The following is a 25,790-nucleotide window of genomic DNA, read 5'->3' on the forward strand; positions in this document are numbered from 1 at the left end:
AACCTTCCCAGAACGCCATCTTTTTTGTTCTTCGAAATTTCGAATCCAATTCAAGCTTATATCATATATTAGACTATTAGTCCCCAAAAAAATACACGACATTTACCGTTGAAGATCTAGAATTCGAATGCACATTCTTTGAACCCTGAAATTTAAAAATCAAGGAATAAGCAAATGCCTGAGTTTTTGATTGTTTCCCGACAGTAATCAATCACTCACAAGTTACTAAATTTCAAATTTTCCTTTTGGAATTTTATTGGAAACCAAACAGAGCAGAGAAAGATTCTTAATAACCCAAATACTTAGAAAACCACAAAGACATTGAAATGCAAATTGAGAGCAGGAGAAGAAATAGGTTTTTGGACCGACTTACAGAGAATGTGGGTTCTCATTCAGATCTAACGCCCTGTTTGGCGCACAGCAATGCAGAAACTCTCTTTTGCTGTTGACAGTTGTGAGATTCCAAAAGGATTTAAAATTGTAGAAAACAGGGTTCTGTGATCTTGTTTGGGAGACGAGAAAATCCAATCAATAATTCTCTCTCTTTCCCTGCTGCATTTATCTTTTAATAGTTACTACTATTTTCGTCAGGGGATCCTTGATCCCATTTATATTTTATAGCTAATTTAGCCGAGAAAATCAATAAAAATTTACTATTTAGTCATATATCAATAACATATTTTTATTTTGAACATAATCAATTACATATCTCTACTAATTAATAAAACTTTCTTTGTCAACCAAAAGAGAGCGAAAAGACAACTTAGTCTTTTATCACACAAAAAAAATGATAGGCAATAATGTAATTTCACAAGTCTAAATTTTACTGTTTTTATTGAAGCATCACCTATAAATGATGTTAAAATATCTCTAATATTTAAAATTAAAAAAAATAAAAATAAAAAACCAAAAACTAAAACCTCCCACCCCCAAGTTCTCTTTGTCCCCCTCTCTCCTTCTCATTTTCTAAAATAATGTGTTCATGCACACAAAATGTGTAAGCAAATGCAAGTTTTTATTAATTAAACACAGTTCAACGATGAATGTCACATGAGCTTTAAGCCCATATAAATAGTTAGACTTGACTTTTCTATCTTTCTCTCTCTTTCTTTCTCTCGTGCTATTCGTTTACATGTAGGAGTCTGCCCACCCACCACCTAATTCTCAAAATCTAAGGCTCACATAAATGTCAGCACCACCCCACTCTACTTCACCGAAGAGCAAATATGATGATAGACAACAATTCTTCGATTAGCAAGTGACTAGGAAAGCAGATGTGGTGTCGGGTTGACACCCTTAGCGATGGTAGAACTACGTTGTCAATAACATCGTCTGTAAGCAAGACTCCCAAGACATAGGAAACATATAGAACGTCCTAATTCGGTATATAAATATGTTACAGAAGATTAAATTTTTGTTCAAGCCATCACAGAGAAGAGAGCTAGTCTAATTAACTAGAAGAGCTTACTAAGAAAGAAACGGTGAGATGAGAGAGCACAGAGTTCTACGGTCTGCAATTTAGAACCAAGAAATTGATACAGTGTTGCAGCGTTTGAATCAAAATGAAAAAAATCAGAAATGATGCGAGGTGTGAAGCATAGGAGGTGTGTGAATGATGAAAAAATGAAACCATCAGACATTGCAACGCATCGTTTGAATCCAAAGGTAAAAAATAGAACCAGAAAACGGACATTGCATTGTAGCGTCTATATCCAAATGTAAAAATGTGGATTCCCACAAGGGGTAAAACGTATGAGGCATGTGATTGATGTAAAAAGCGAAACTAGGAAACAGACGGTACCACACAGTGTCTGAATCCAAATGTAAAAACAAAATCAGGAAACAAAGACAGCGTTGTAGTGTCTTAATCGGTATTTACCTATTCTAAAATATAAGAAATATGAGAAATGATGTGTCACTTGAAGTGGACGCTAGCTGTAATGGCAGATTTTGTAATTTTTGTTTATTTTAAATGCATTAAGTATCACAATACATGGTTGACCTATTTATAATTAAAATAAATATTATTGATATATTGTAACTTTTTTTTATTGATTTTAAACAAAATCACCCATATATTTTTATTTTTGGGTGAATTTTTGTTCACCACAGTATTTATTACTATTAGATGAACTTAAATTTTGAGATTTGTGTCTATCCACTATACAGATCTCAAACTTTAAACTCATCTAATGATGATGGATAGGATGATGAGCAAAAACATTTCCTTTATTTTTTGCTTGGAGCCTCTGATTTGTCACTTGGATTGTCTCACCCAAAACTCTAAATCTCATGTGCAGATTTTATCCTTTCCTAGGGGTATTGAGTTTCTTCTCTTATGTTTGCTGATGATTGTTTAATCTTTGCAAAAGCCTCTAGTACCGTTGTTAGGAATATTTGTGTAGTTCTAAATATTTTGGCAACTGCTTCAAGTCAACAAGTTAATTTTCATAAGATTACCATTTATTTTTCCCCTAATCCCTCTACTTCCTCTAAGTCTCAAATTACTGATTGCCTAGGTATTCAACATAGAGGCTCTATAGGAAGATATCTAGGTGTTCATAATATTATTTTTTGGAAAGAGTCTATTAATGCAAAAGAATTTCTTATTAAAGTTAAGTAAAAGTTTTCCGAAAGTAATTTGCGTTATAGGGATGAGAATCTTACTCATATTTAGTCTAATGTATTTAGTCTTCCCAATCATGTCATGTCTTGTTTCTCGTGTTTGACAAAAATTACTAATGCCCTTGATAGACAAGCTCAACATTTCTTTTGGCGCAATAATGGCAAAGGCCCGTTATAATGACAAATATGTTAGCATGCCTAAGTCCATGGGTGCTTAGGTATAAGATGGATCATTGTTTTAATCTTGCAACTTTAGCTAAGCTAGGATGAAAAGTATTGACCAAGCTTGATAACTGATGGGTTCAAATTGTTTATTCTAAATATATATGGCAATATCATTTATTAGTTGTTAAAACAAAATATACGTCTTCAGCTGCTTAGAATGGTATTTACAAAGCTAGGCAAATCCTGCTTCAAGGTATGACATGGTTTGTTGGTAACGACATGAGATACTTTGGTCTTTGGTCTTATAATTGGGTTCTTTCGTTCTTCTGCTTTCCTTACTTTCACCTTCTCAGGTTAATGATTGTTCGAGGCTTTCTGGATCAATTATTATTTTTGGATTGATTCACTAGCTTTCATAATTGGGATCCCTTTTATTTATTTATTGAAATTTCCTTGGCAAAGTTCTTATTGTTTGTTGGCAAGTATTGGAAACTACAAACCATATTTTGTTCAAGAATGAGTACCTTCACCCCATTAGAGTTATTAGAGTTTTTATTGATTTCCATAGTTGATATGGTTTGTGTATGAGTTTGCTGGAAATATGAACAACAACAAGAAAAACAATGGTGCTTGAATGAAAATGGAGCGTATGTTGCTCTCTCTATTGCATTGGATTCGATTACATGGGCATTCAATCACACACACGTACATAAGGTGTGAATGAATGAAAATGACAAATATAACAGTTAAAGCTCACATGCTTAAGCCGTGTAAGCTAGCTCACATGTAGCTTAAGGTGCTACTTAAAAAAATAACAAACTAGGATAGATGACACACTATCCATCATTTAGATGTTTAATCCTAGCCAACCATTTCACTTGAATTAACACTTAAACAGTTAAGCTAAAAACCCAGCAATGCTGATTTGCATTGTGATGCAATCTAGCCACCTTGATTCAAACTAGCAACATATTTATCCTGCAACACTCCCTTCTAAGGTTGTTGTTGACTTTACTCTAAGCATTCATTTGAGATAGTTGAACCTATCCTTAGACAAAACCTTGGTGAATATGTATGCTCCTCAGATTAATCACATTATTCTGCAAAGCTTCCTTAATGAAATGATATCTTCTGTTGATATGCTTAAAAGTTTGATGAAACACTAGATTCTTTGTCATGGCAATGACAATGGTATCATCACAATACAATATTGTCGCATCAGTTTGCAATTCACCAAAATCTTCCAAGACAAACCTAAGCTAAATTGCTTGAGTTGTGACTTTTGATGCACTCACTTACTCAATTTCTGTTGTAGATAGTGCTACATTGAATTTACCTTAACACCCTTGTAGCTGTGCCAAAGTGTTCCTTTGTAGGATTGTGCATGAATCTTGAGAATGGGCTAACTGCAAACATTATATCAAGTCTAGTAGTTGTCAAGGATAACATATTACCAACCATTTGCCTATAGAAAGCCTTAAGCTGAATTGCTGTCATCCTCAGGGTTGAGATCTATGTCAAATTCTTTATAGCTCGTCTACTGATCTTTCGACTGTGATTGTTATGTTAATTCGTCTAGAGCAGCGTTGGAACTCCATTCTCCCTTATGGATCATGCTCAGGCTTTCGACAGCGCAGCAGCGCGCTGCTGATTGGTCTCCGTTTATTTCCTTTACACCGTATGAAGCGGGGTATTAGTGAAGTTAATGATAGCTAGACGGAATAACTTTCATCTTGTGTAACTAATTTCGGCCGATAATAAAGGCAGTCCACAACATGAAAGGTCATTAAGCGGTTGTAAGGCTCTACCTAGACTACCAATTTTATCGTTCCTAAGGATTGAATGGTGCCCGTTTGAAGGTGTGGAGGGTGGTCCTTCCTTTGTGGCTATCAAGAATTGCCATATTTTCTACAACATCCTTGAAGAGGAGATTCACTCCTGATCCATTGTCCACCAAGACATGGCTGACCATGGCATTGGAGATTTACATCTTGACGATGACGACGTCATCAAGGGGTGAATGGATGTCTTCCAGGTCTCGATTAGAGAACATCAAGATGTTCTAGTCCATGGACATTGATTTGTTGATTGAAGCCACCATTTGAGGCTTCTTGCATGCTGTCTTTGTTTCCTTTTTGGTGTTTTTCAATATTTTTGTTTGCCGTATATGCAGTTTACTCTTGGGAAGGTTTCTACCTCCAAGGGTGGAGATCTTGAACCTTCAAAGCAGTGGCGAAGCCACGTGAGGACGAGGAGTGACGACCGCCCCTCCCCTCGCCGGAAAACACAGCTGAAGCCGAGGTTTCACCCCTCCCCTCACCGGAAAACCCAGCCCCTCCATCTCTGTTTTGGCACCGGTGAACTGGCGTGCAGCAGCAAAACTGGTTCTTTTTTTTTCTTTTAAATTAATAAAAAATTTAAAATCTGCTTTACTTTAGTCAGCCCACGTGAAACTTTCAGAAAAAAACCAAAAAAATATATATGTATAATGTATTGGGGGGGACCGCATGCTTTAAAGCTGGTTTACCATTCCAAAATTCTGCCACTTTAGTCAGCCCGCATGCTTTAAAGCTGCTTTACCATTCCAAATTTCTGCCTTCCCAATCAGAGAGAGAGAGTGCAAAGCTTCTCCCAAAATCTCAGCAACCTGAGCCTGCAACCAACGCCCAACCCCAACGGAACGGAAAATAAATCCCCATTGGCTGATTTTTGTTGGCCTTTTGCTGCTAACACTAGCCATTCCAGCCGCTAAGCCGACTTCTAGCCTTCAATTTCAAAGGTAAATTTTTTAATTCCTAAATTTATAATCCCTAACCCTAATTAATTATTTAATACGAATTTTGTTTAATTAGTATAGAATGATATGGTAATGCACTAATATGGTTATTGATTATTGATTATTGATATGATTCTATGATTATTGATTGATATGAAATTATGAAATTATTTTTTAGGGTGAAAATTAAAATTTGAATTTTTGATTAGTTGTATTCATATGATTAGTTGAATGAATTTTTTATTTATTTAATAATTTATATGCTTATTGGTATTGATTAATTGAATTGTTGGTTGGGTTATTATGCATATTAGTATAGACTATAGGATTAAGAGTCTAAGATTTTTTTTTCTTTCCATTTTACAGTTACGTAATGGAACGGTACTATAAGAAACAATGCTTAAATCCTCCTTCAAACATTTCGGGTAGTCCTTCTCCTTCAAATATTCCAAGTAGTCATCCTCCTCCTCCTTCAAATATAAGAAGTCCTCCTTTGAATATTCTGAGTAGTTCACAACAAAGTGAGCCCACTGAGTTGGATGAGATATTGGCTAATCTTCATGCAGACCCTGGATATAGACGTCGAATGCTTGATTATCCACCTAATTATCGTGAAGCAATTCGTAGACACTATCTCCAAAATGATCCTTGTCAACCTAGAGACCACATTATGCCAAGAAAAGTTAGCAACAAAAGATGTTTTATCACCGGTTGGTTTGATAGGTTTAAGTGGTTGAAGTATAGTATATCAAAGGATGCTGCATTTTGTCGTTATTGCTATCTTTTCAAATGTGATTTCGATCAAATGGGTAGCACTGGAAATGATGTCTTCACCGAGAAAGGGTTTACAAATTGGAGGAAAGGACCCGAAAATCTTCGAGCCCATGAGGGAGGTGTTGGAAGTCTTCATAATAAAGTTGTACAACAAGCTAGAGATTTGATGACACAAAAACAACACATTGAAACATTTGTGATTAAGCAAACCGATGAAGCTCGCAATAATTATCATACTTTATTGAGAGCCTCACTTGAGTGCACAAGATGGTTGTTGGGACAAGGTTTGCCTTTTCGTGGTCACGATGAATCGTTGAAATCAAGCAATAGAGGTAATTATTTGGAGCTTATGCACTTTCTTTCCAAGCATAATGAGCAAGTTAGGAAGGTTGTGTTTGAGAATGCTCCCAAGAATCTTAAGTATACTTCTTCTGATATTCAAAAAGATCTTGTCCGTGCTTGTGCCATTGAAACTATAAATGCAATCACTAAAGATATGGAAGGTGAATTTTTTTCTCTTTTGGTTGATGGATCACGTGACTCTTCAACTAAAGAGCAAATGGCGGTGGTATTGCGTTATGTGAACAAAAAATGAGAAGCAATTGAAAAGTTTTTGGGTGTGCAACATGTCTTCTCTACAACTAGTAGCTCGCTTGAAGAGGCTATTGAGAGATTCTTTGCTACAACAAATTTGAGTATGTCCAAGTTACGAGGACAGGGCTATGATGGAGCTAGTAATATGAAAGGTGAGCTAAATGGCCTTAAAACAAAGATTTTGAACAAATATCCTCAAGCATTTTATGTTCATTGTTTTGTACACCAACTTCAACTAGCTCTTGTAGCCGTTACAAAGGGAATTGAGGGTGTCGCCATTTTCTTCAACAATGCTAGTATTTTGGTCAATACAATTGGATCATCGTGTAAGCGTCGTGATGCATTTAGAGAGAAACAACAAGAACAAATTAAGAAAGCTCTTGATATTGGTGATCTTGAAACGGGTAGAGGGTTAAATCAAAAGAATAGTCTCATGCGTCCTTGTGATACACGTTGGAACTCACATTATGGTACTATAGTTAGTATTATTATCATGTTTGAAGCCGTGGTTGAGGTGCTTGAATGGATTAAAGATGATACCAACCAAGACAATTTTGGTGAAACAAGTCATTTATTCCATAACATACAAACTTTTGATTTTGTGTTTCACCTTTTTTTGATGAGACTCATATTGGGAGTTACAAATGAGTTATCACAAGCATTACAAAAGAAAGATCAAGATATTGTGAATGCAATGGGGTTAGTGGAAGTATGCAAGCAAAGACTACAATCCTTGAGAGATGATGACTTTGGGGACTTGCTTGATGATGTACAAAAGTTTTGTTAAGAGCATGATATTGTCGTTCCTAACATGGAGGATTTGCATTTTGTACCTGGAAAATCAAGGCGTAAAGCTCCAAGACTCACAAACTTCCATTACTATCGTGTGGACCTCTATTTTCAAGTCCTTGATACACAATTAAAGGAATTGAATGATCGCTTCAATGAGGTAAACACCGAGTTGCTTCTTTGTATGGCATGTTTGAGTCCGGTGAATAATTTTGCATCTTTTGACAAAGCAAAAATTGTTCGTCTAGCTCAACTTTATCCTCAAGATTTTGATCGTATGGACCTCATGAATCTTCCAATTCAACTTGACAATTACATTCACAATATGAAGATGCATAGTGAGTTTTCGTCATTGAGAGGAATTGGTGATCTTGCAAAGGAGTTGGTGAAGACTGGGAGGTGTGCAAGCTACATATTAGTGTATAAGCTTCTTACATTGGCTTTGGTGTTACCGGTTGCAACCGCTTCGGTGGAGAGAGCTTTTTCTGCTATGAAGATTGTGAAAACACCATTGCGTAACAAAATGGGAGATCAATGGTTGAGTGATAGCATGCTTGTTTACATAGAGAGATATGTATTTGCTTTTATTGATAATGAGCCTATTATGCGACGTTTTCATGGTATGAAACGTCGTCGGCAACAATTGTAATTTGTTTATGTTGATAAATTATGGAAGACATTACTATATAAAATGATTTGGTTGTTGCTATTCTTTTGAACCTTGCACTCTTTTAACTTCGCCCCTCCCCCCGTCAATTCCTGGCTTCGCCACTGCTTCAAAGGGGTGTGTTTCGGGGACAGGACGCCGGGGCGACGTTTTAAGACTCCAATCAACGGTTTATATTGCTTGAGCCAATGCCTCTTTAAAGTGAGTAGGGATGGCAATGGGGCAGATTGGATTCGGATGTGCCATCTCTATACCCAAACCCGTTTATTTTCCTTGAACCTGAACCTGTAGAATCCCTGAATGAGTTTTCCCTATAACCGAACACGTTGGGTGACAGATTTGTAATCAGGAAACAATTTTCCTCATTATGATATTTATATATTTATTTATATTATTAACTTGTACAAGTTTTCAAAAACTAGCATCAGTCATTACTGTTGGGCACACTACACCCTCTGAGCACCACCAGGCATGTCATCATCCTCATCATAGGCCTTTTGTTGAGCATGTTGTTGCTTCCTCCTCATCTCCTCCTCCATGTTCACATCATGCAGAGTTGACTCCTCACACTCATTCACCTCCATATCTGTGAGGCTTTAATGCATGATTATTAACAACCCCTTTTCATATAATAAATATTTATATATTTTTTATTCATAGATAAAATGGTTCGGTTTCGGGTATAGGTTTAGAGCGGATACCCCAATAACCATAACCAAACCCGAAACCGAAAATTTTACCCAACGATTACCCATAACCATAAAATACCTGAAATTTTATGCCCGAAACCGAACCATTCGGATCGGTTACTTGTGGAGATCGGATTTAATGGGTTAAATTACCATCCTTAGAAGTGAGAGACACTTCTCCCAAATCTTTTAAACCCATGGGCTCCTTCCAGATCTTTAACTCATGCTTTTATGTCGGCGAGTCTTGCAGCTCTTTAGTCAACAGACTCTTTCGAATGTCATCCTGAGACTCCATTACATCTTCCCAGATCTGATCTACGGCGGTGACATTGTTGTAGTCTTGGTCTACGTCGTGTGTGGGAGTGACGGGACTGCCGTGAGACTTGTAGCGAATCATGTAACCGCACCACACCCTAAGACCATCTCCAATGGTGACCTACAACCTAAAAATATTTAGCCCAGAAAATTTAGGTGTTAGCCTATAAACAATTTTTCTACTCCAACCCTTTTGACCTAAAATTTTAGCCCAAGATTATCAAAGAATGAATTAAGGCTATTTTTTTTAAATTAACTTAAAAAAAAAATTATGTAGACTATCCTAAATTAATTTTATGAACATTTTAACCTAAAAATATTTAAATTCTGATAAATTTTGAAAAATCACTAAATCAATACATGAAAATCATGATAACCACATAAACTTAATACAAACAACATTTAATAAACCACATACACTTAATACAAATGACAATTAATAAACCACATAAACTTAAAAAAAAAAGACAATTAATAAACCACATAAACTTAATACAATCGAAAACTCATAAACTACATAAAGTGCATGCTTTGTTGATAATCTTCCACTAGGCATGCCAACCATGGCTCTCCAAGCTTCCCTTCCACAAAGTGCATGCTTTGTTGATAATCTTCCACCGATCATAAACACCACCAATTTCCCTTCAACTGGCGTTGGAGTTTTCATGGAACTTATCAACGATTTTACCCCACAAAACCTTTCTATTTTGATTCGTGCTGACGGCACCATCTTCGCTAATAGAAATCCATGCCAAACATAAAGCAATATCTTCGTCAAAGGTCCAATTATGACCTCTAACATGCTCTTTTGCCATCTTAAAAAATTTGGAAATGAGAAGAAATGGTGGAAAGAAAAATTGGAAGAATTGTAGGAGAAAGTGAGTTTTGTGTGGATGTTTGAACAAATACATAGGTATTTATAGAGTTTTTGGTTGAATTTTAAGTTAAATAATTTTTTTTAAATTGTTTTAGTCGTTGGATTTAAATTTGGATTGTTAGATCTTTTTTTTTACCGTTAGATTTAATTATATTCGATTTAAGCCGTTGGATTCAATAAATATATAAATATAAAACTAGAAAAAAAAATTTGAACGTGGACCGTTGGATTAACCAACGGTCCAATTACATTGGCCGTTGGATGAAGAAAAGTAGTCATTGGGCTACAGTGTACATGACACGCTGAGGCTGACAACCCACATGGGGTGGGCCTCGGCTGGAAATTGTTGGGCGCGTGATGTGTGTTCAGCATCTGGGTTTTTAGGGTGTGGGCTTCGCAGCCCACTTTTCACTTTCACCCGTGGGTCCCATTTTATTTTGTGGGCTAAATTGTGGTTGGTATTTGTCTTCCTTTTAGATTTTAAGTTTTAGATTTGGTTTAGGTTTTGGGTTGGAGTGGGTTTTGAGGGAATGAAAATTTTAAGTTATAAGACACTACTGGAAATGGTCTAACCCAGTTACCCCTTGGCCACGCTTCATATCAATTATCACGCACACAAAGGGAAAAAACATAATTTAAAAATAATTGTTTAATTAATAAAATAAAATAAAAAATTGCCAAGCTGCAACGCAAGTTCAAGGAAACTTCCGAATCCCCTCACTACTAAACTCTTCTCATCCGCCCTATTCCTCCTTTGACAATTCACATTGACCACCAACCCCATCCCCTCTCTCTCTCCTCTGCCCTAGGAGAGTCCTACGGTGATTATGTAGGACTTGTCTTCTCTCTTTCTATCCACATCGCTCTCTCTTGCTTCTGATCGATTGATTTGTGCTTCAAGTTTTTCAATTTTTCTTTGTTTGAGGGTTTTTATTTTGTTGGAGAGGAAGCGATGGTGACGGAGGACGATCCAGCTGCGCTTTTCTGCGATGGACACTTTGCCGCGCCGGGGTTTCGGTTCCATCCCACCGACGAGGAGCTTGTCCTCTACTATCTAAAGCGGAAGATCTGTAAGAAGAGGCTCAAGATTGACGTCATCGCCGAGACCGACGTCTACAAGTGGGACCCTGAGGAACTTCCCGGTAAGGGTTTTAGAGGTTTTTCCGTGAAAGCCTTGGTTTTTTGTATGATTTTTGATATGGGGTTTTTGGGTTTTGATTGTTTGGTTATTTATTTTGTTTTTTTAATCAGCTTTGTGTAAGTCAAGCTTCTGTGTGGATGATTGATTGCTGTAGAACAGGTGATAGAGTCTTGATCATTGAGTCAACCTTTTTGATCAAATTCCAATCGGTGCATGAATTCTTAAACCCTAATTTTAATTGTTTGGATCATTGCGGATTTGGGTTTTTTTAGATTGCTTTGCTTCTACTTGCTGTATATTCATATTGGCTGATGGGTTTTGGAGTATTGTTTGATTTGTTGACTGGATATCGCTTTGTCGGGTTGGCTTGGTTTGCTACGATTGGTTAGACTTATACTTTGGTTATTGTTGATGGGTTTGGTTAACAGGGTTTTCATTCCTTTTCAGATTTGTTTCGACACACGCTACTCGAATTTTGCAGGATGCTATGGTGATATATTCTATGATCTAATCAAGTGAACTACTATAATGTCTGTAGTGCGTAGTAGCAAAGTAATTTAATATTCGTTCTTAGCCATTGGTTTATAAATTCCAACTTTAAAATTCCAAGTAGATGTGTGTTAAATCCAATTGCGTTTAGGATGGAAATGGTTTTGAATGATTTTGATATTCATTAATTTTACAAATCCCATCCTTAAAATTCCAAGTAGATGTGTCTGTTAATCCGATTGTGTTTGGGATGGAAATGGTTTCTGATTTTTATTAATTTTAATTCATCTTTGCTAGTCTTAGCTTTATGTATTAGATAGCTGCTTTGCTCTCATAATCTTTGTTGTTTGAGCTCACATTTTTTGTTGATTGAATTTGGTTACTAACTAGTTAATGTAATAATGTGATATGATATGCAGAACTATCTTTGTTGAAAACTGGAGACAGGCAATGGTTCTTTTTCAGTCCTAGAGATCGGAAATACCCTAATGGAGGAAGATCAAGCAGGGCAACCAGACACGGGTATTGGAAAACTACAGGAAAGGATCGTAATATTGTATGTTATTCACGGTCTGTTGGATTGAAGAAGACCTTAGTTTATTACAAAGGCCGTGCACCTAGTGGGGAGCGCACTGACTGGGTGATGCACGAGTATACCATGGATGAAGAAGAGCTCAAGAGATGCCAGAATGTACAGGTATTAATTGGAATAACATCCTTTTCAATATGGTCTTGAATTTTTTTATTCTGTAAACTATAACTTTCCTTTTTGTTCTTCCTTTGTTTTAGCAATATTATGCTCTCTACAAGGCTTACAAAAAAAGTGGACCTGGTCCCAAAAATGGCGAGCAATATGGGGCGCCATTTAGGGAAGAAGACTGGGTTGATGATGAATCCCCAGTAATCAAGACCTCTGCTGATTGCCAAATCTCAGTGAAGGAAGCTGTAGATGTTGTTTCTATTGATAATGTGAAAGGCAATGGCGAAGTCCATTATGCACTAGATGACATCGAGGAATTCATGAAACAGATGGCTGATGAGGCTGTGCTGCCACAAATGAATGGGTACGGTTACACAGCACCCCAGGTTGGTAATCTCTCCCTCCTTACTCTACTCCCTTCTTTTCTTGCAGGGGTAGTTGTTTATGGCTATTGCAGACTATTTTAAAAATATGGCTAAGATAAGATTTTTGTATCTTAGAGGCTGATGGAACTGGTTTAGATGTTACCTGATAAGGGGTGATTGCATAAATAAAGAAATTTTGTACTTTTAAATTTTCTTTGCATGATTTTAGTCTTGCATGCATTAAATCTCTGTCATCGAGAACATGTAATTAACATTATGCAATTTCATTTTGTAGGTTGTTAGCGAAGAAGATACCCAAAGTGGTCTGGTTGATCTGTACTCCAGGGAAGTTTTCAGTCCAGAACTTATCAAAGAGTTCAATCCAAATGTGCAGCAATGCAATGTGGAGGCCAACTTTGACTTCACACAGTCAGCTACCTCCCAAATGCAATCACATGAGGCATCTGAAGTCACCACAGCTGTTCCTGACATTTATGAGCACGGTCCTCCTGCTCTGCATGAAGAGGATTTCTTGGAGATGGATGATCTCCTTGGTCCTGAACCTACTGTACCAAACACTCTGAATCCTGTGGATGACTTGCAGTTTGGAGAGCTAGATGGATTAAGTGAATTCGACTTGTATCATGATGCAGCCATGTTTCTTCATGACTTGGGGCCTATTGATGAAGGAAATATTTCTCATCATCAGTACATGAATTCACAGGGGAATACTATTGTAGACCAATTTGAATACCACTTACAACCTAATCCAGCAGCTGAAAACCAGGTTAACCATATGCTGAATCCAGAATTAGCTCAGATGAACAATCAGCTGTGGACAAACACTGAAAGAGCAGAACCGAACCAGGGATCTCTCTCGTATTCAACCTCAGGTATATATAACAGTGAAGATGAATAGTGGATGCTTTTGCATATGTATTATTAAGTGCAGGTTTTCAGCTTGGAGAACTCTTCTTTAAGCTGGTTTCTGCTAATGTATTATTGATTGCAGTGGTTGGCATGACTGACTTCTAGTTATATTATATGGTGCCGTTCCCTTTGATGTAAATTGGAATATCCCTATAAACTCTTATAAGTAGTCGCTAATATAGGCAGTTCCTATCTGGTATTGTCTAGGTGTGGTATATGAATCTTCAAATTTTCCTTCCCGAGCAACTCAAAATCAAAGTGGCAATGAGGCTGCAGGTGCTACAAGTCAGTTCTCTTCTGCTCTTTGGGCATTTGTGGAGTCTATACCTACCACTCCCGCATCTGCTTCAGAGAGTGCTTTGGTGAATCGTGCTTTCGAACGGATGTCTAGCTTCAGTAGGTTGAGAATTAATACGGCAAGTACAACTGTCGCAGCAGGTAATGGTTCTGAAACTATGAGAGCAGGCATAAGGAGGGGATTCTTCTTCCTTCCGGTTCTTGTAGCACTATGTGCCATTTTTTGGGTTTTGATGGCAACTCTCAGACCGCCGGGGAGATGCCTCCCCGCTTGAGTCTGCAAGTGGGAAGTTTTGCTGCTATACATATATATATAACATATAATTATTTATATTCATCGTCGGAAAGTTGATGGGAAGTGATTTCAAATCATTATGAAAACATAGGATTCTAATATCTATCTGAATTTTGGTTGTAGAGGATGAATTTTAGCTCCTTTTTCCTTTACAAAAGTAAATAGGAAATTTAACATGAATTTTTCGGTCGCAAATTAGCGTGCACAAACTTTTACAGCACACTCGTTCGCATATTAGCTGCTTCTTCCCATGCATGCACATGTACAGGTCTTAATTTTTCCTTTCACCTTTGGGAAATGTACAGGTCTAATTGTATTGATCCTGGTTAAAAAAAGGCCATATGATTTGTGAATAATACATACAGTGGTTTCATGCTTTCCTTTTATTAGCGGAAATTGAATACAAAAATACTCTATTAGGATAAAAGGCGCTTTGTTTTTCAACTTCTTAGCCTAAACATTTATCCACCTAATTTAACGTGTCCCCAAGCTTTAACTATTGAATGTAGGGGAGAGTGGATGGGACAACAAACCAGCTAGTTTTAAAGTTATTCTAATTTTTTGATACGATGACATATTTTATATTAAAAAAATCAGAGAATAAACTTGTATTGAATTTACTATTCACGAGATTTAAACTTTAAAAAAAATATCAAGTAACTATTGTACTAAGTAAATTCCCTTTAGTTATTTGAAAAGATCACGTAATGAACTAGATAAAACAAGCGACCAAAAGTTTACATATTCTGATGTTTTGTGTTTCTGTGTGTTTTAAGATTAAGAGGAAAACAAAATTGAAGTTGTAAGGAGTAAAAATGTCACTCCTTGCTAGAAGAAAACACATATGTTGATCCCCTATCTTCCTCTCATTGATTCACCTTCACTTTCTCAACAAAATTCACACTTGTACAAATTTCCGACTCGCAAGAAAACTCACCATACGCAATATGCTTTGATGAAAGGCCTGAAAGCAAATCCGAAATCTATCTCACAACCGTTGAGGACTGAAAGAAGAAAATTTGTTGAGGCTTCCACCTTTTCCGAGCTAGAAGAGTCGCAGGGAATACAAGTAAAACGAAATAAACAAAGAAACAGAAAGGAAAAAGTAAGCACAAATTACGTGCGGCAAAGAGCCCTTGCATGAAATCATAGCTGCTGGTCAAGAATAGGATCTCTAGGAGCTCTTGGAGACCCCAGATACTCAGAAACACCCGAAACATAGTCCTTCAACCAGGAAGTGCTGCGCGTCAACCATCCTGTTTCTTCTTGATCTTGAACCTGAAGCATGCTTTTCCTTTCTTCTTCCACCAGTATCTCCAACCATCTCTTGGCCATGAAAACCTTTATAGCTACCACACCTTGTTGAACTATGTCCGAGGGTGGAACCACAAGAGGGTTCCCGTCCACGTTCAGTTTGGTCAAATTGTCAAGGCGGCCAAAGGTATCTGGAAGAGCATGAATCTGATTGTTGCTGATATCAAGTTCCTTGAGGTTGATTAAATCACCAAAGGTGTCGGGTAGCTCAGTTAGATCGGTAAAATTACTGGCGAGATTGAGGATTTCGAGATTGGTCAACCGACCAAAGGCCAGAGGAAGGCCGCGGAGCTCATTGAAGTGAGCATCCAAGCAGCGTAAAGACCTCAGCTCACAAACAGAGGTAGGAAGAGACCGAATCTTGTTCAACTGGATAGAAAGCTTCTGTAGATTGGCCAACTCAAAACCAATGTTGGTTGGCAGGTATGTGAGGCCGTTGTAGCTCACATCCAACTCCGCCAACGACCTAATCACATTTCACAAAACCAAATTTCTAATCATTCCATTTCTCACTCGAAATTCGAAATTCGAATGGATTAAAGACAATAAATTTCTTTACCTGCATTGACAGATAGAGTCAGGAAGGGCACTTAGCTTGTTCCCAGTGGCATTCAGCACCTTCAACTTTTGCAATGCCCCAATTGATTCCGGCAGTGACTCCAAAAGGTTTGAAGACACGTTTAGCTCTTCAAGTTTCTCTAATCCACCTATTGACTCAGGAATAGCCTGTCCAAAATGTTCTTTTAATTCCTAATCTAATCATAATATCAATAACTTAATCGAACCGAATCGAAACAAAATCAAACCAAATCAAACCTTGAGTTCATTGCTGGAAAGATCCAGCAGGAGCAAACTGTGGATGGAGCCCAAGGCCTCGGGCAAGAACCGTAACTGCCGCCCCGAGAGGTTGACCCGATCCAGAGTGGTCCGGGAGGCCTCCTGCAGAATCCCAGCCACCTCCTCAGGGACTTGGTCGTTGGTCAAACCCTCATCACCGCCCTCCTCCTTCTCCTCATCAAATTCCACGACCCCAGCCATGGCCGACTCGTAAATCTTGACGAGCCTCTGCTCGGCGTCCTTGAGAAGCTTGTCGTAGGCGGAGTGCAACTCATCGAGCTGCAGAATCGCAGTGTAGCCTTGCTTGTCCTTCTCCGCCGCCTCGCGGAACTGAGCCTCTTTGTCGGCCAGGCGAACCCGCCACTGGAGCCTGTCAAAGTCATTAGGGCGGGGAGAGATGACAAGCTCCTCTAGTTTCTTGGCCAAATCGGAGTCGATTTCGCGGAGCCTAACCTTGGCGGTGTCGACGAGCTCGTGGTCGGGTCGGTCGCCGAGGGTCTTGAGGGCGGAACGGGTCTGGGAGACGTCGGCGACGGCGCGTTGCATGGCGGCGAGGACTTTGGGGTCGGAGAGGTGGGGCATCTGGTTGAGGATGGGGGGCTGGTCGGAGGGATGGGGGTCGATGCGGATAGTGCAGAGGTGGGGAGGGGCGGCTGGTGTTGAGGGCTTGGGAGCCAAGGAGGGGAGGTGGGACATGACGTAGGAGAGCATGGTTAATTTGGAGGGGTTGGGATCCATTGGTTGGGATGGGATGTGATCGGAGAGACGGCGAGAGGGTGGTGACTTGTGCGATTGAATTGAAATGGATTGGATTTTGAAGAAAGAGGAGGAGGAGGAGGTTAGTGTGAGACCCTGAGCGTCACAAAGTGTGTGGTTTTTGTTTTGGAAAAGGGCGTCAATAACGGAATGGATGATGGAGTTGACGAGGTCGGACACTGCTACTGTTTTCACGCCATCAAAATTGTGATGCAATGCATTAGAGATAAATAACTCTCTATCATTTCGTGCTACAATCATTTTGTATCATCCTTCTAATAGAGATAGGAACCACCAGTAGGTGGGGTCTTATCTTTATTGAAAAAATAGTACGCGTGATAATACAACTAGATGATAAGAATAGTTTTTTTTGTAAAATATTATGTCAAAAACATGAGTTACCATTTTAAAATTGAGAATGCTATTAGCACTCCAAAAATCTCATTCTACGTTCCTCATAAATATATTTTTCTTTCCCAACATAGAAAGTTTGGAGTGCATAATAAGATTTTTGGAATGTAAATAACAATTGCCTTAAAATTTAACATCAATTTCTGTATTAATACTTGATATTATAAAATATATGCCTAAAAACATTAGTTATTAGAGATTTTCCTCTATGGATCCATTTTGTGAGGATTTTAGGGATTTTGGCATCCTAGCCGTTTATCGCACATCGTGCGGTTAATTTTCGTCAGATATTATTTTTGTTTAATTTTAAATAAAAAAATCAAATTATTTCTAACCGCACAATACACGATGAATGATTAAGATGTGAGAATTCTAAGATCCTTACCAAATGAATTCGGATAGGATCCAATTCCAGAGAATTCTTCGAAGAGTCGTATACCTAGACTGCAACTTTGGAAATGTAAAAAACTTGATGCAACTTTGGTAATGTTTCAATAAATATTAACCGATTCTCAGAATCCTGGTTACGTCCTTTGGATGCAGGGATCGGCAAATCGATGATTGCGATGCGATGGTGGAGCCCATCTATTTATTATTGTCATCCATTCTTCATTTATTTATTTATTTTTAGTTGCATTATTTATTATTATTGTCATTTATATTTCTTTTATTTATTTACTTTGTTATTTGTTCTGGGTTGCATTATTCATTTGATTCTTCTTTTTTGTTCTGTGTGGTTGTATTGGTATGCAAAGTTAGTCGGAACTTGTGGATTCTTGTCAACATCTGTTCAAGGTTTATGTTAACATATGTCAACAATTATGATCTGTAGAGGCTTGTTGAGAATGTTTATAGAAAAATTGTGAAGTAATGTTAAAGATTGTTAAGGCTTGTCAATTAAGACATTTTATCGCGCAATTAGTTTGCTCTAAGTGTTTCACGGGTAAATACAATACACATAAATATTTTATTGTATAACAATTTTGCAAACACTATCAGTACAACAACCCATGATGAACCAAAAGGTCAACCTTAGCCAATGTTTAAAATATCAACATAGGTGAAAATATCTACTTACAAATTTATGAAAATATCGATGAATATATCATCTTTGAAGAAAATTATGGAAATTTGCAATAGAATGAGTATGTCAACTCATTTAGATTTAGTTGAAATTAGAGAAAAATTTCTTTCAAAAAATTTAAAGTTCAAAATTTGCAATGCATTCCGACAAAATTTATGTATTGCATCGATAAATATCGTCGATATGCATTGATTTTCTTGTATCTCGCCCATACAGGTTAGACAAGCATTTAATTGTCAATAATATGGTGTAACAAGCTATTTACATCGATTACACTTCTTCCTTTCAACCATACAGTCTCTTCACTTAAACAAAGAAGCAATGAATTCCATGTAAAGTAATCTGGAACGATGCCCCTTTGTACCATCTGCAAAACCAATCTCAAAGCTTTCTGAAAATCCCCCATCCGGCAAAGAACAGCTACCAACGGACCATAACTTCCACCATCTGGTGAGCAACCTCTCTCAACCATGTCCTCCACAAGTTTCAGTGCACTACCAACTTTCCCTTTGTCACAAAACGCATTGATCAGAGGATTAAATGTCGATGCAAGAGGAATGTAACCATGACCAATCATCTCGTTCATTAGGTCAAACGCTTCGCGAACAGAGCCTTCTTGGCAAAATCTATTGATTAGACAGTCGAAGATTATAGCACTTGGAACTCCATTTTCTGTAATCATCTGATCATAAACCTTCTTTGCATTCAATGTGGCGCCCTCTTCACAGAAACCTAATATTTTCAAGCTTCTATCAACAGCTCTGGGAAATAATTTCCCCAAACTGGTTAAAAACTCAAGTGCTTCGCCTAAACGATTTTCCTTATACAACCCGTATAATACACTATTATAAGGAGAGATTTGGCCCCCAGAACCGTGTTTTCTCTCATTCATTAGTTCCAAAATTTCAAACCCTTTTTCCGTCCTTCCTGCTGAACACAAACCTCTAATTAATGTATCGTACGTAACAAAATTCCAGTAGATACCATCTGTTTCCATATCCTTAAACAGATCTAGAGCCATATCCAACATCCCAGATTCGCAAAAACAAGAGATCAAGACATTGTAAGTATCAACATTTGGAAGGCATCCCTTTTTCTCCATTTCCTCCACAATGCGAAGACTGAGTTTCGCTTTCCCTAATCTACAAAAACCCTTGACCAAGGTGTTATAAGCTACCACATCCACCAGTCCTCCCTTGCTCTCCACTCTCTCTATAAGCTTGAGAGCCTCCATTACACGGCCATTGTTGCAAAGAATTTCCAACACCTTAGTTACAGTGACAACATCAGGCACAAACCCCAAACCAAAGCACTTCTCTAGCAGAACAAGAGCTTGCACTAAATTCTCTTCTCCACAATACCCAGATATCAAAATATTAAAAGTCACGTCATTCGGTGCTTCCATCTCATTCATCAAGCTTCTCGCTCTACCAACTTTCTTGTTCTTGCCAAGCGCATGAAGCAACGTGTTATATACCACAGTATTTGGGGTGATTCCCCGAGTCTTCATTGCTTGCAAAAGCTTAAAACCATCACCAATTCGGTTCGTCAGGCAAAGTCCTTTCATCAAGATACCAAAAGTATAACCATCGCCATCAATGCCACTTTCCATCATCTTCTTCCTGTAAAACTCCCTGGCTATATCTATATCTTCCTTCACAAGAACATCAAGTATTGTATTGAATACTTTCAAAGAAGGTTTCTGGTCATACTTGTAAACCAAGTCAAGCACTTTGATCACTTGTTTTACCATGTGGGCACGGCCAAGACCTCGAATGATGGTGACAAAAATGTCTTCATCCGGGGGCTGTCCAATTGATGTGGGCATTTGATCAAGCAGTTGGTGAACGGTGTCAAAGCGGTGGAAGGTGCACAGCTTGTGGATGAGAGCTCGGTAAGTGGAGGGAGAGTGTGTGAACTTGGGGAGTTTGGAGGCCCATTTGAAGGTTTCGAGGGCTTGGGCTGCTGATTTTTGCTCTAATAAAAGCTGGGCAATGTGCTTATGGGATGGAGTTGCAACTGATGACGATGTCGGAGACAACGATGACATGGCTCTAATAAAATGGCTATGATCCACATCTGGAAGCTGTGAAGGATTGAAGATTAGAATGGCCAATTCACCTCTATACTGGGAGAGAGACTTACATGGTAAGGATCTGAAAACAAGCCTGCACATGGGACTCTAATGAAGCAGGTTTTCTTAAGTTTCTTGACAGAGTAGAGCCCCGTCGTCTACCTTCTACTTTTGCTTACCCTTGATCTATTTCTGCCAATCAAACACTAAAATAATACAACGTAAGATAATACATAAAATTACCAAAACTCCATTGTGGGAAATTACAAAGAACTCTAGGTTGAACTGTGACTATAAGCAATGCATTAGAATGCAAACATAAATTTGGAAGCCAAGAACGATGCTAATAATATTTGAAGGTCATTTCTTATTCCAGATATTTGGAAGTCATTTGAAATGGCAAATCTAGACACACTTCATTCTGTAACTCAAAAACTAAAACAAATAATAATAAAAAATAAGCTTTCGCCCCAATGAATCATTTGTTCACCACCAATTACCATTGATAACAACAGCCACAGAAACTCTTAAGTCTAGAGCACATATTGTCACCCTGCGAACCCTGAGTCATGATAGAGGGTAGCGTTTATTCTATTCTACTGCTGCATCTAACTTTTGGGTTAGAATGCTTACTTGTGACGGGATCAAGCCGACCGTAATTCACATTCTAACAAAATCTAGCAAGGTACCCTAAGTCCGCATTATAAGTCGTAAGATACTATCTGTCTTTGACTAACTAACAAGGTCCCTAACCAATGACCACAAATTTACGTAACTGTCAACTTACAATAGGATTTTTAACCAAGCCATTTTGCTACCGCATGTAAGGTCATACTGCGGTTAAATTGAATTTTGCATAATCCATGGAATTCAGAGAAACAACTATTATTGTAACCGAAAAGAAAATACTATTATGTCCGAAAAAAAGCCAGAAATTCATATCTCAAAATATGATACAGGAAATATAAACATGAGCACAGTCCACACAGTACGGTGGGGTCTCCAACATCCTCCTAAAAGCACCAATTCCGTAACACTTCCCAGGTAAATCTGTAATCTATACTAAAATCTTAATTATCCAAACAATTAACTGATACACTATAAGGATTAGGATTTTAGCAATCATATTAGACCAAAAGTCTTTCTTCAATTGCTTCCGGGAAGTAGTAAACTAAAGTAGCATTAAAGATAATTCATTTAATTAAAGGCAATTGATTCATGAATAACATAAGCCAAGTAGTTATAAAACAAAACAAAACAAAACAAACAAAATTGTTTTTGTTTGAGGATTTTCAAAATTTCAAAATTTCAGCTCCTAATTAACTAGTTTTTGTTTTTCTTCTTTCCTTTGAGGATTTTCCTCAAACACTTGGTATGCATAACACCAAAGACACTTTCCACACTCCGATTCCCTATCCCGGACTTGGGAAGGACAGTTTCGAAACAAGTTCAATGCAGCCCAACACATTATATTATACCAGAATGCAGTCAGTCAGCATTTAAATGAAAACAAATGAAGTATCTGCTGCCTGCTTACAAAAAATAGTAGACATGGAAGCAACTAAATCGTTATATTTTACAACCACTTGTGAATGAAAGATGAAACTTGAATATTTTATCCAAAAGGACGAAAGGAGATTTGCAGGAGAGAAAAATTACCCTAGAATTCTGGTGAAGAGTACCCTCGTCGGAAAAACTCCTTAGACTGTTAAAATGGCGGAGAAAATGTTTGGATGGAAAGTCTCCGCCCGTTAAAATGGCGGAGAGTGGTTGCTAGTCCCAAATGAGCGGTTGCCCTTCTGCTCTTGTATATATCGTCTGATACTGGTACTTGAGCCTGGAGGAGAAGACAAGTGCGGGAACCGTTGTACAGTTTTATCTCTGTTTTTATCGAAATTACAAAATTACCCATAGTAATTATAATTCTATTTTTCTTGTCACTTCAATATTTATTTTTTTTGGTGTTGTAAAATTGACGGTGTGTGAAGTGGAATAAATAAATAAGATACAAAATTTACGAGGTTCTTCTACAGTCAGTGTAACTGGAGTACGTTCTCGGGGCAATAGTGATGCTTTCATTTATAATTTGAAATAATAAGATTACAAAGATAACTCTTTCTATTTTCTCCTCTATTTTTCGTCTCTCTGCCATGAGCCTTGTGGCTTCTCTCTTCCGTTCTTTTCTTCTTTTCATTCTCTTCGTATCTCCTTTGATTTATAGACAAAGCAGGAGCACCAAAAACAAGCAGTGGCAACTCCTAGTGGAAGGACATGTAGAGTGGGATGTAGTGGGTTGGCCATCCACACATTGAATGACTCATAATATTATAACTCCCCCTTGGATGACCATAAGTCTTCAATTGACTCGTTAAAACCTTGATCTGTTTTTGGATGCTCCCCCTGATGAGTAGTAACACATCTGTTGTACTTGTTGACTTTCCACATACAATTTTTTGAACTGGGTTGGAGGGCTTTCTGCTAGACTTGCATCAAATGTCTGAATTTACTCCTTTTATCTAGAGCAGAATTTAATTCAAGGGTGGTGGACACTTGATCTTGAATTGGACTTGTGATTTCTTCAAGGACTTTCGAGGATTAATCTTGAATGAAATTGGATCATGAGGAGCTTCTCGTGGCAAGTGATCTTCGGCTTTGTCGGGGATTAATCAACACGTGTTTGTTGTGCTTGTCTCCACATGCTTCAATATATCATTTTCACTTGCCTTACCTGTTCCCCTAGCATAAGTGATATTTTCCCTGGTTTTCCCTCATGCATGTGTGGCATCTTCTCTTGTAGTATTTGTCCCCTAATGCAGGAGTGGAATGCAACCCTTGCATTTGGATGATTCATCACTTCTTGGTGACTAGAGACCTAGCTCCATCAACAGTTGAAGATGGCTACTCGAAAGCAGTACTAGGTAACCAATCAGGAAAGTTTCCAGGCAATCGGTTCCTTAACGGAAGGTTGATTGCAAGTTCTGACTGATCTTTCTTTATCCTTGTCTTGCAGGTAAGAACAAGGACAAAGGAAAGGATAAAGAGATTGCATGATATGAGATACTCTTGCTCTGATATGACTTGTTTTGAAGAGGTATTCTCGGAGAGAAAGAAAACTGAGTATGTTGAGAGGTTTGGTTGCAGATGCATTTTCAGCAATGAGAAAGAGTTAGGAGTTTTGGATGTGTGCCTTGCCATGAAGGATGAAGGTCGACATATATAGGGATTTCCCCAATAGCAGGCAATGGTGTGGATGTGGCTTTGTCATCCACGCTTATCGGCAACAGTGTTGTAGTTGGAATAGTGAAATTCACACGTTTTCAACTTTATCAAAGATTTTTGACAAAGTTGCACGTGATATCTAAAAGCTAAGATTGCGTTTGAGAAATGTTGACGAACTTTATCCTGAAAATCTGGCTTTTAACATTCAGAGAGCGGTGTCTCTTCGATTTTTGAACAGGTGACCCTGTTGCCTCTTTTTTAATAAATATATCAATTTTGTTCAGATACACTCAGAAAGTTGTTGCCTACAGAAATTTCCTCTTCTTGCACTTCTAAGATTTTATCTGACCTCTTTTTTTCTTCATCATTTCTGAAAAATGGCTTGCCCATCTAACATTTGCTTAGATTTGAGTCTTAGGACTAATATAGGCGAGCCGTGTCAGGATAATATATGGCGCATGTCTTTCTTATCTTCAAATGGTCCTCTTATGGTTAAGGACTCTGTGATGAAGAATGACCTAACCGCTACAGTGGTAGCTAGAAATCTTCTCACTCCCAAGGATAACAGAATCCTTTCAAACCGGTCTGATGAGTTGGCCGTTCAAGACTCTTTGGATCTCAGTATTCAGTGTGCGGCTCTGTTTCTAATATGGGTCAACGCCTACTTGTTCGAACTCACCAAGTTGAATCATTGATGGCTGAGGTGACAAGTCTTAAATAAGAGATTAGAGGGGCTCAAGCACAATAATAGAGTGTTACACATGCTTGCAAATAATTACTTGACGAGCATGAAAAGAAAGCTCAACCAGCTATTGGAATCCGAAGGTCGAACTCAAAATGACAATCAGGGGTTCAAGTCTTTATTCCAAAGAAACCCATTGTCTTAACCGTCTGGAGTTTCACCAAGTACTGAGGCTCCAAATAATCAACCTCCGGTGCCTCCCCCTTCTGGGGTACTTCTGAGTACTGAGGCTTCACATAAGCAACATTTGTGAAGGTTCCCTCCTGTTTGTTCATTTTAACTCATGTGTATGTACATGTCTGTAATTTCTTGGAGATATTAATAGATAAGTTTTATTTCATTCAGTATATTGTGCTAAATACAATAAAGCATATACTTCACTAAGATGTGGTACTTCTGGACCAAGCATCCATTAATCTTTTCCTCACGAGGATGAATGATTTTTCTTAGTGTCTAAATATTAATTAACCACTTGAGTGTTCAACTCATGATCTTCAATACATATGGTTCTTTTAATACCATAAACATCATGGATAAGATTTGTGTTGGCATATTGTTCGATCTGCAGCTCGAGACAATATTTCTCTTAACACTTTATAAACTTTTTAGATTCTTTAGGAGTCTCAACCTAATATTATCGACTCTTGCAAGAGATTTTAGTATGTTACAACAATATCATAATGATAGTACTCACTAAAGTAATTTATACCATCAATTGGTATTAAGTACATATTTTATGCTTTGCCTTTCTAGGGCTTTCTTCAAGCAATCTGAATCTTTCAGGGATTTTCTACACTTCATGACACATTTTCCTTTGGAATTTATACGGAGCAATTTGCTTCCATGTATACTTGAGGAATTTACT

General features: G+C 37.9%; 5 protein-coding genes across 8 annotated transcripts; 3 read left to right on the forward strand and 2 right to left on the reverse strand.

The window, feature by feature from the left end:
- The first annotated feature begins 4,888 nt into the window (after positions 1-4,888).
- Positions 4,889-8,432, forward strand: LOC139196358 (uncharacterized). 3 transcript variants are annotated; one of them, XR_011581184.1, is made up of 3 exons: positions 4,889-5,569; positions 5,933-7,883; positions 8,055-8,432. XR_011581184.1 is itself a non-coding variant. In XM_070822162.1 (2 exons), the coding sequence occupies exon 2, from the start codon at positions 5,940-5,942 to the stop codon at positions 6,933-6,935; it is 996 nt and encodes a 331-aa protein (XP_070678263.1). In that variant the 5' UTR covers positions 4,889-5,569; positions 5,933-5,939; the 3' UTR covers positions 6,936-8,039. The 3 variants fall into 3 exon arrangements, 1 of the variants encoding a protein (XP_070678263.1); XR_011581183.1 differs by lacking the exon at positions 8,055-8,432 and adding an exon at positions 7,972-8,044; XM_070822162.1 differs by lacking the exon at positions 8,055-8,432 and having other exon boundaries at positions 5,933-8,039.
- Positions 7,746-8,372, forward strand: LOC139196021 (uncharacterized). The gene has a single exon (XM_070821684.1). It carries the CDS (start codon positions 7,746-7,748, stop codon positions 8,370-8,372), a length of 627 nt encoding a protein of 208 aa, XP_070677785.1.
- Positions 8,433-10,788: 2,356 nt separating the features above from the next.
- On the forward strand, positions 10,789-14,683 carry LOC103443912 (NAC domain-containing protein 17-like). Of its 2 annotated transcripts, none has more exons than XM_008382815.4 (5): positions 10,789-11,413; positions 12,321-12,598; positions 12,691-12,987; positions 13,262-13,859; positions 14,104-14,683. In XM_008382815.4, exons 1-5 carry the CDS (start codon positions 11,224-11,226, stop codon positions 14,466-14,468), a joined length of 1,728 nt encoding a protein of 575 aa, XP_008381037.1. In that variant the 5' UTR covers positions 10,789-11,223; the 3' UTR covers positions 14,469-14,683. The 2 variants fall into 2 exon arrangements, with proteins under 2 accessions (XP_008381037.1, XP_070678264.1); XM_070822163.1 differs by lacking the exon at positions 10,789-11,413 and adding an exon at positions 11,757-11,902.
- Positions 14,684-15,335: 652 nt separating this feature from the next.
- Positions 15,336-17,662, reverse strand: LOC114824750 (plant intracellular Ras-group-related LRR protein 1-like). The gene is made up of 3 exons (XM_029101926.2): positions 16,619-17,662; positions 16,362-16,528; positions 15,336-16,268 (listed from the first exon to the last, which is right to left on the reverse strand). The coding sequence occupies exons 1-3, from the start codon at positions 17,654-17,656 to the stop codon at positions 15,635-15,637; spliced, it is 1,839 nt and encodes a 612-aa protein (XP_028957759.2). The 5' UTR covers positions 17,657-17,662; the 3' UTR covers positions 15,336-15,634.
- A 1,368-nt stretch (positions 17,663-19,030) lies between these two features.
- Positions 19,031-22,811, reverse strand: LOC103443915 (pentatricopeptide repeat-containing protein At2g17525, mitochondrial). The gene is made up of 2 exons (XM_008382817.4): positions 22,624-22,811; positions 19,031-21,170 (listed from the first exon to the last, which is right to left on the reverse strand). The coding sequence occupies exon 2, from the start codon at positions 21,064-21,066 to the stop codon at positions 19,120-19,122; it is 1,947 nt and encodes a 648-aa protein (XP_008381039.1). The 5' UTR covers positions 21,067-21,170; positions 22,624-22,811; the 3' UTR covers positions 19,031-19,119.
- Between the last annotated feature and the right edge of the window lie 2,979 nt (positions 22,812-25,790).

This window comes from Malus domestica, chromosome 05 (genome assembly GCF_042453785.1).
Source record: "Malus domestica chromosome 05, GDT2T_hap1".
NCBI lineage: Eukaryota > Viridiplantae > Streptophyta > Magnoliopsida > Rosales > Rosaceae > Malus > Malus domestica.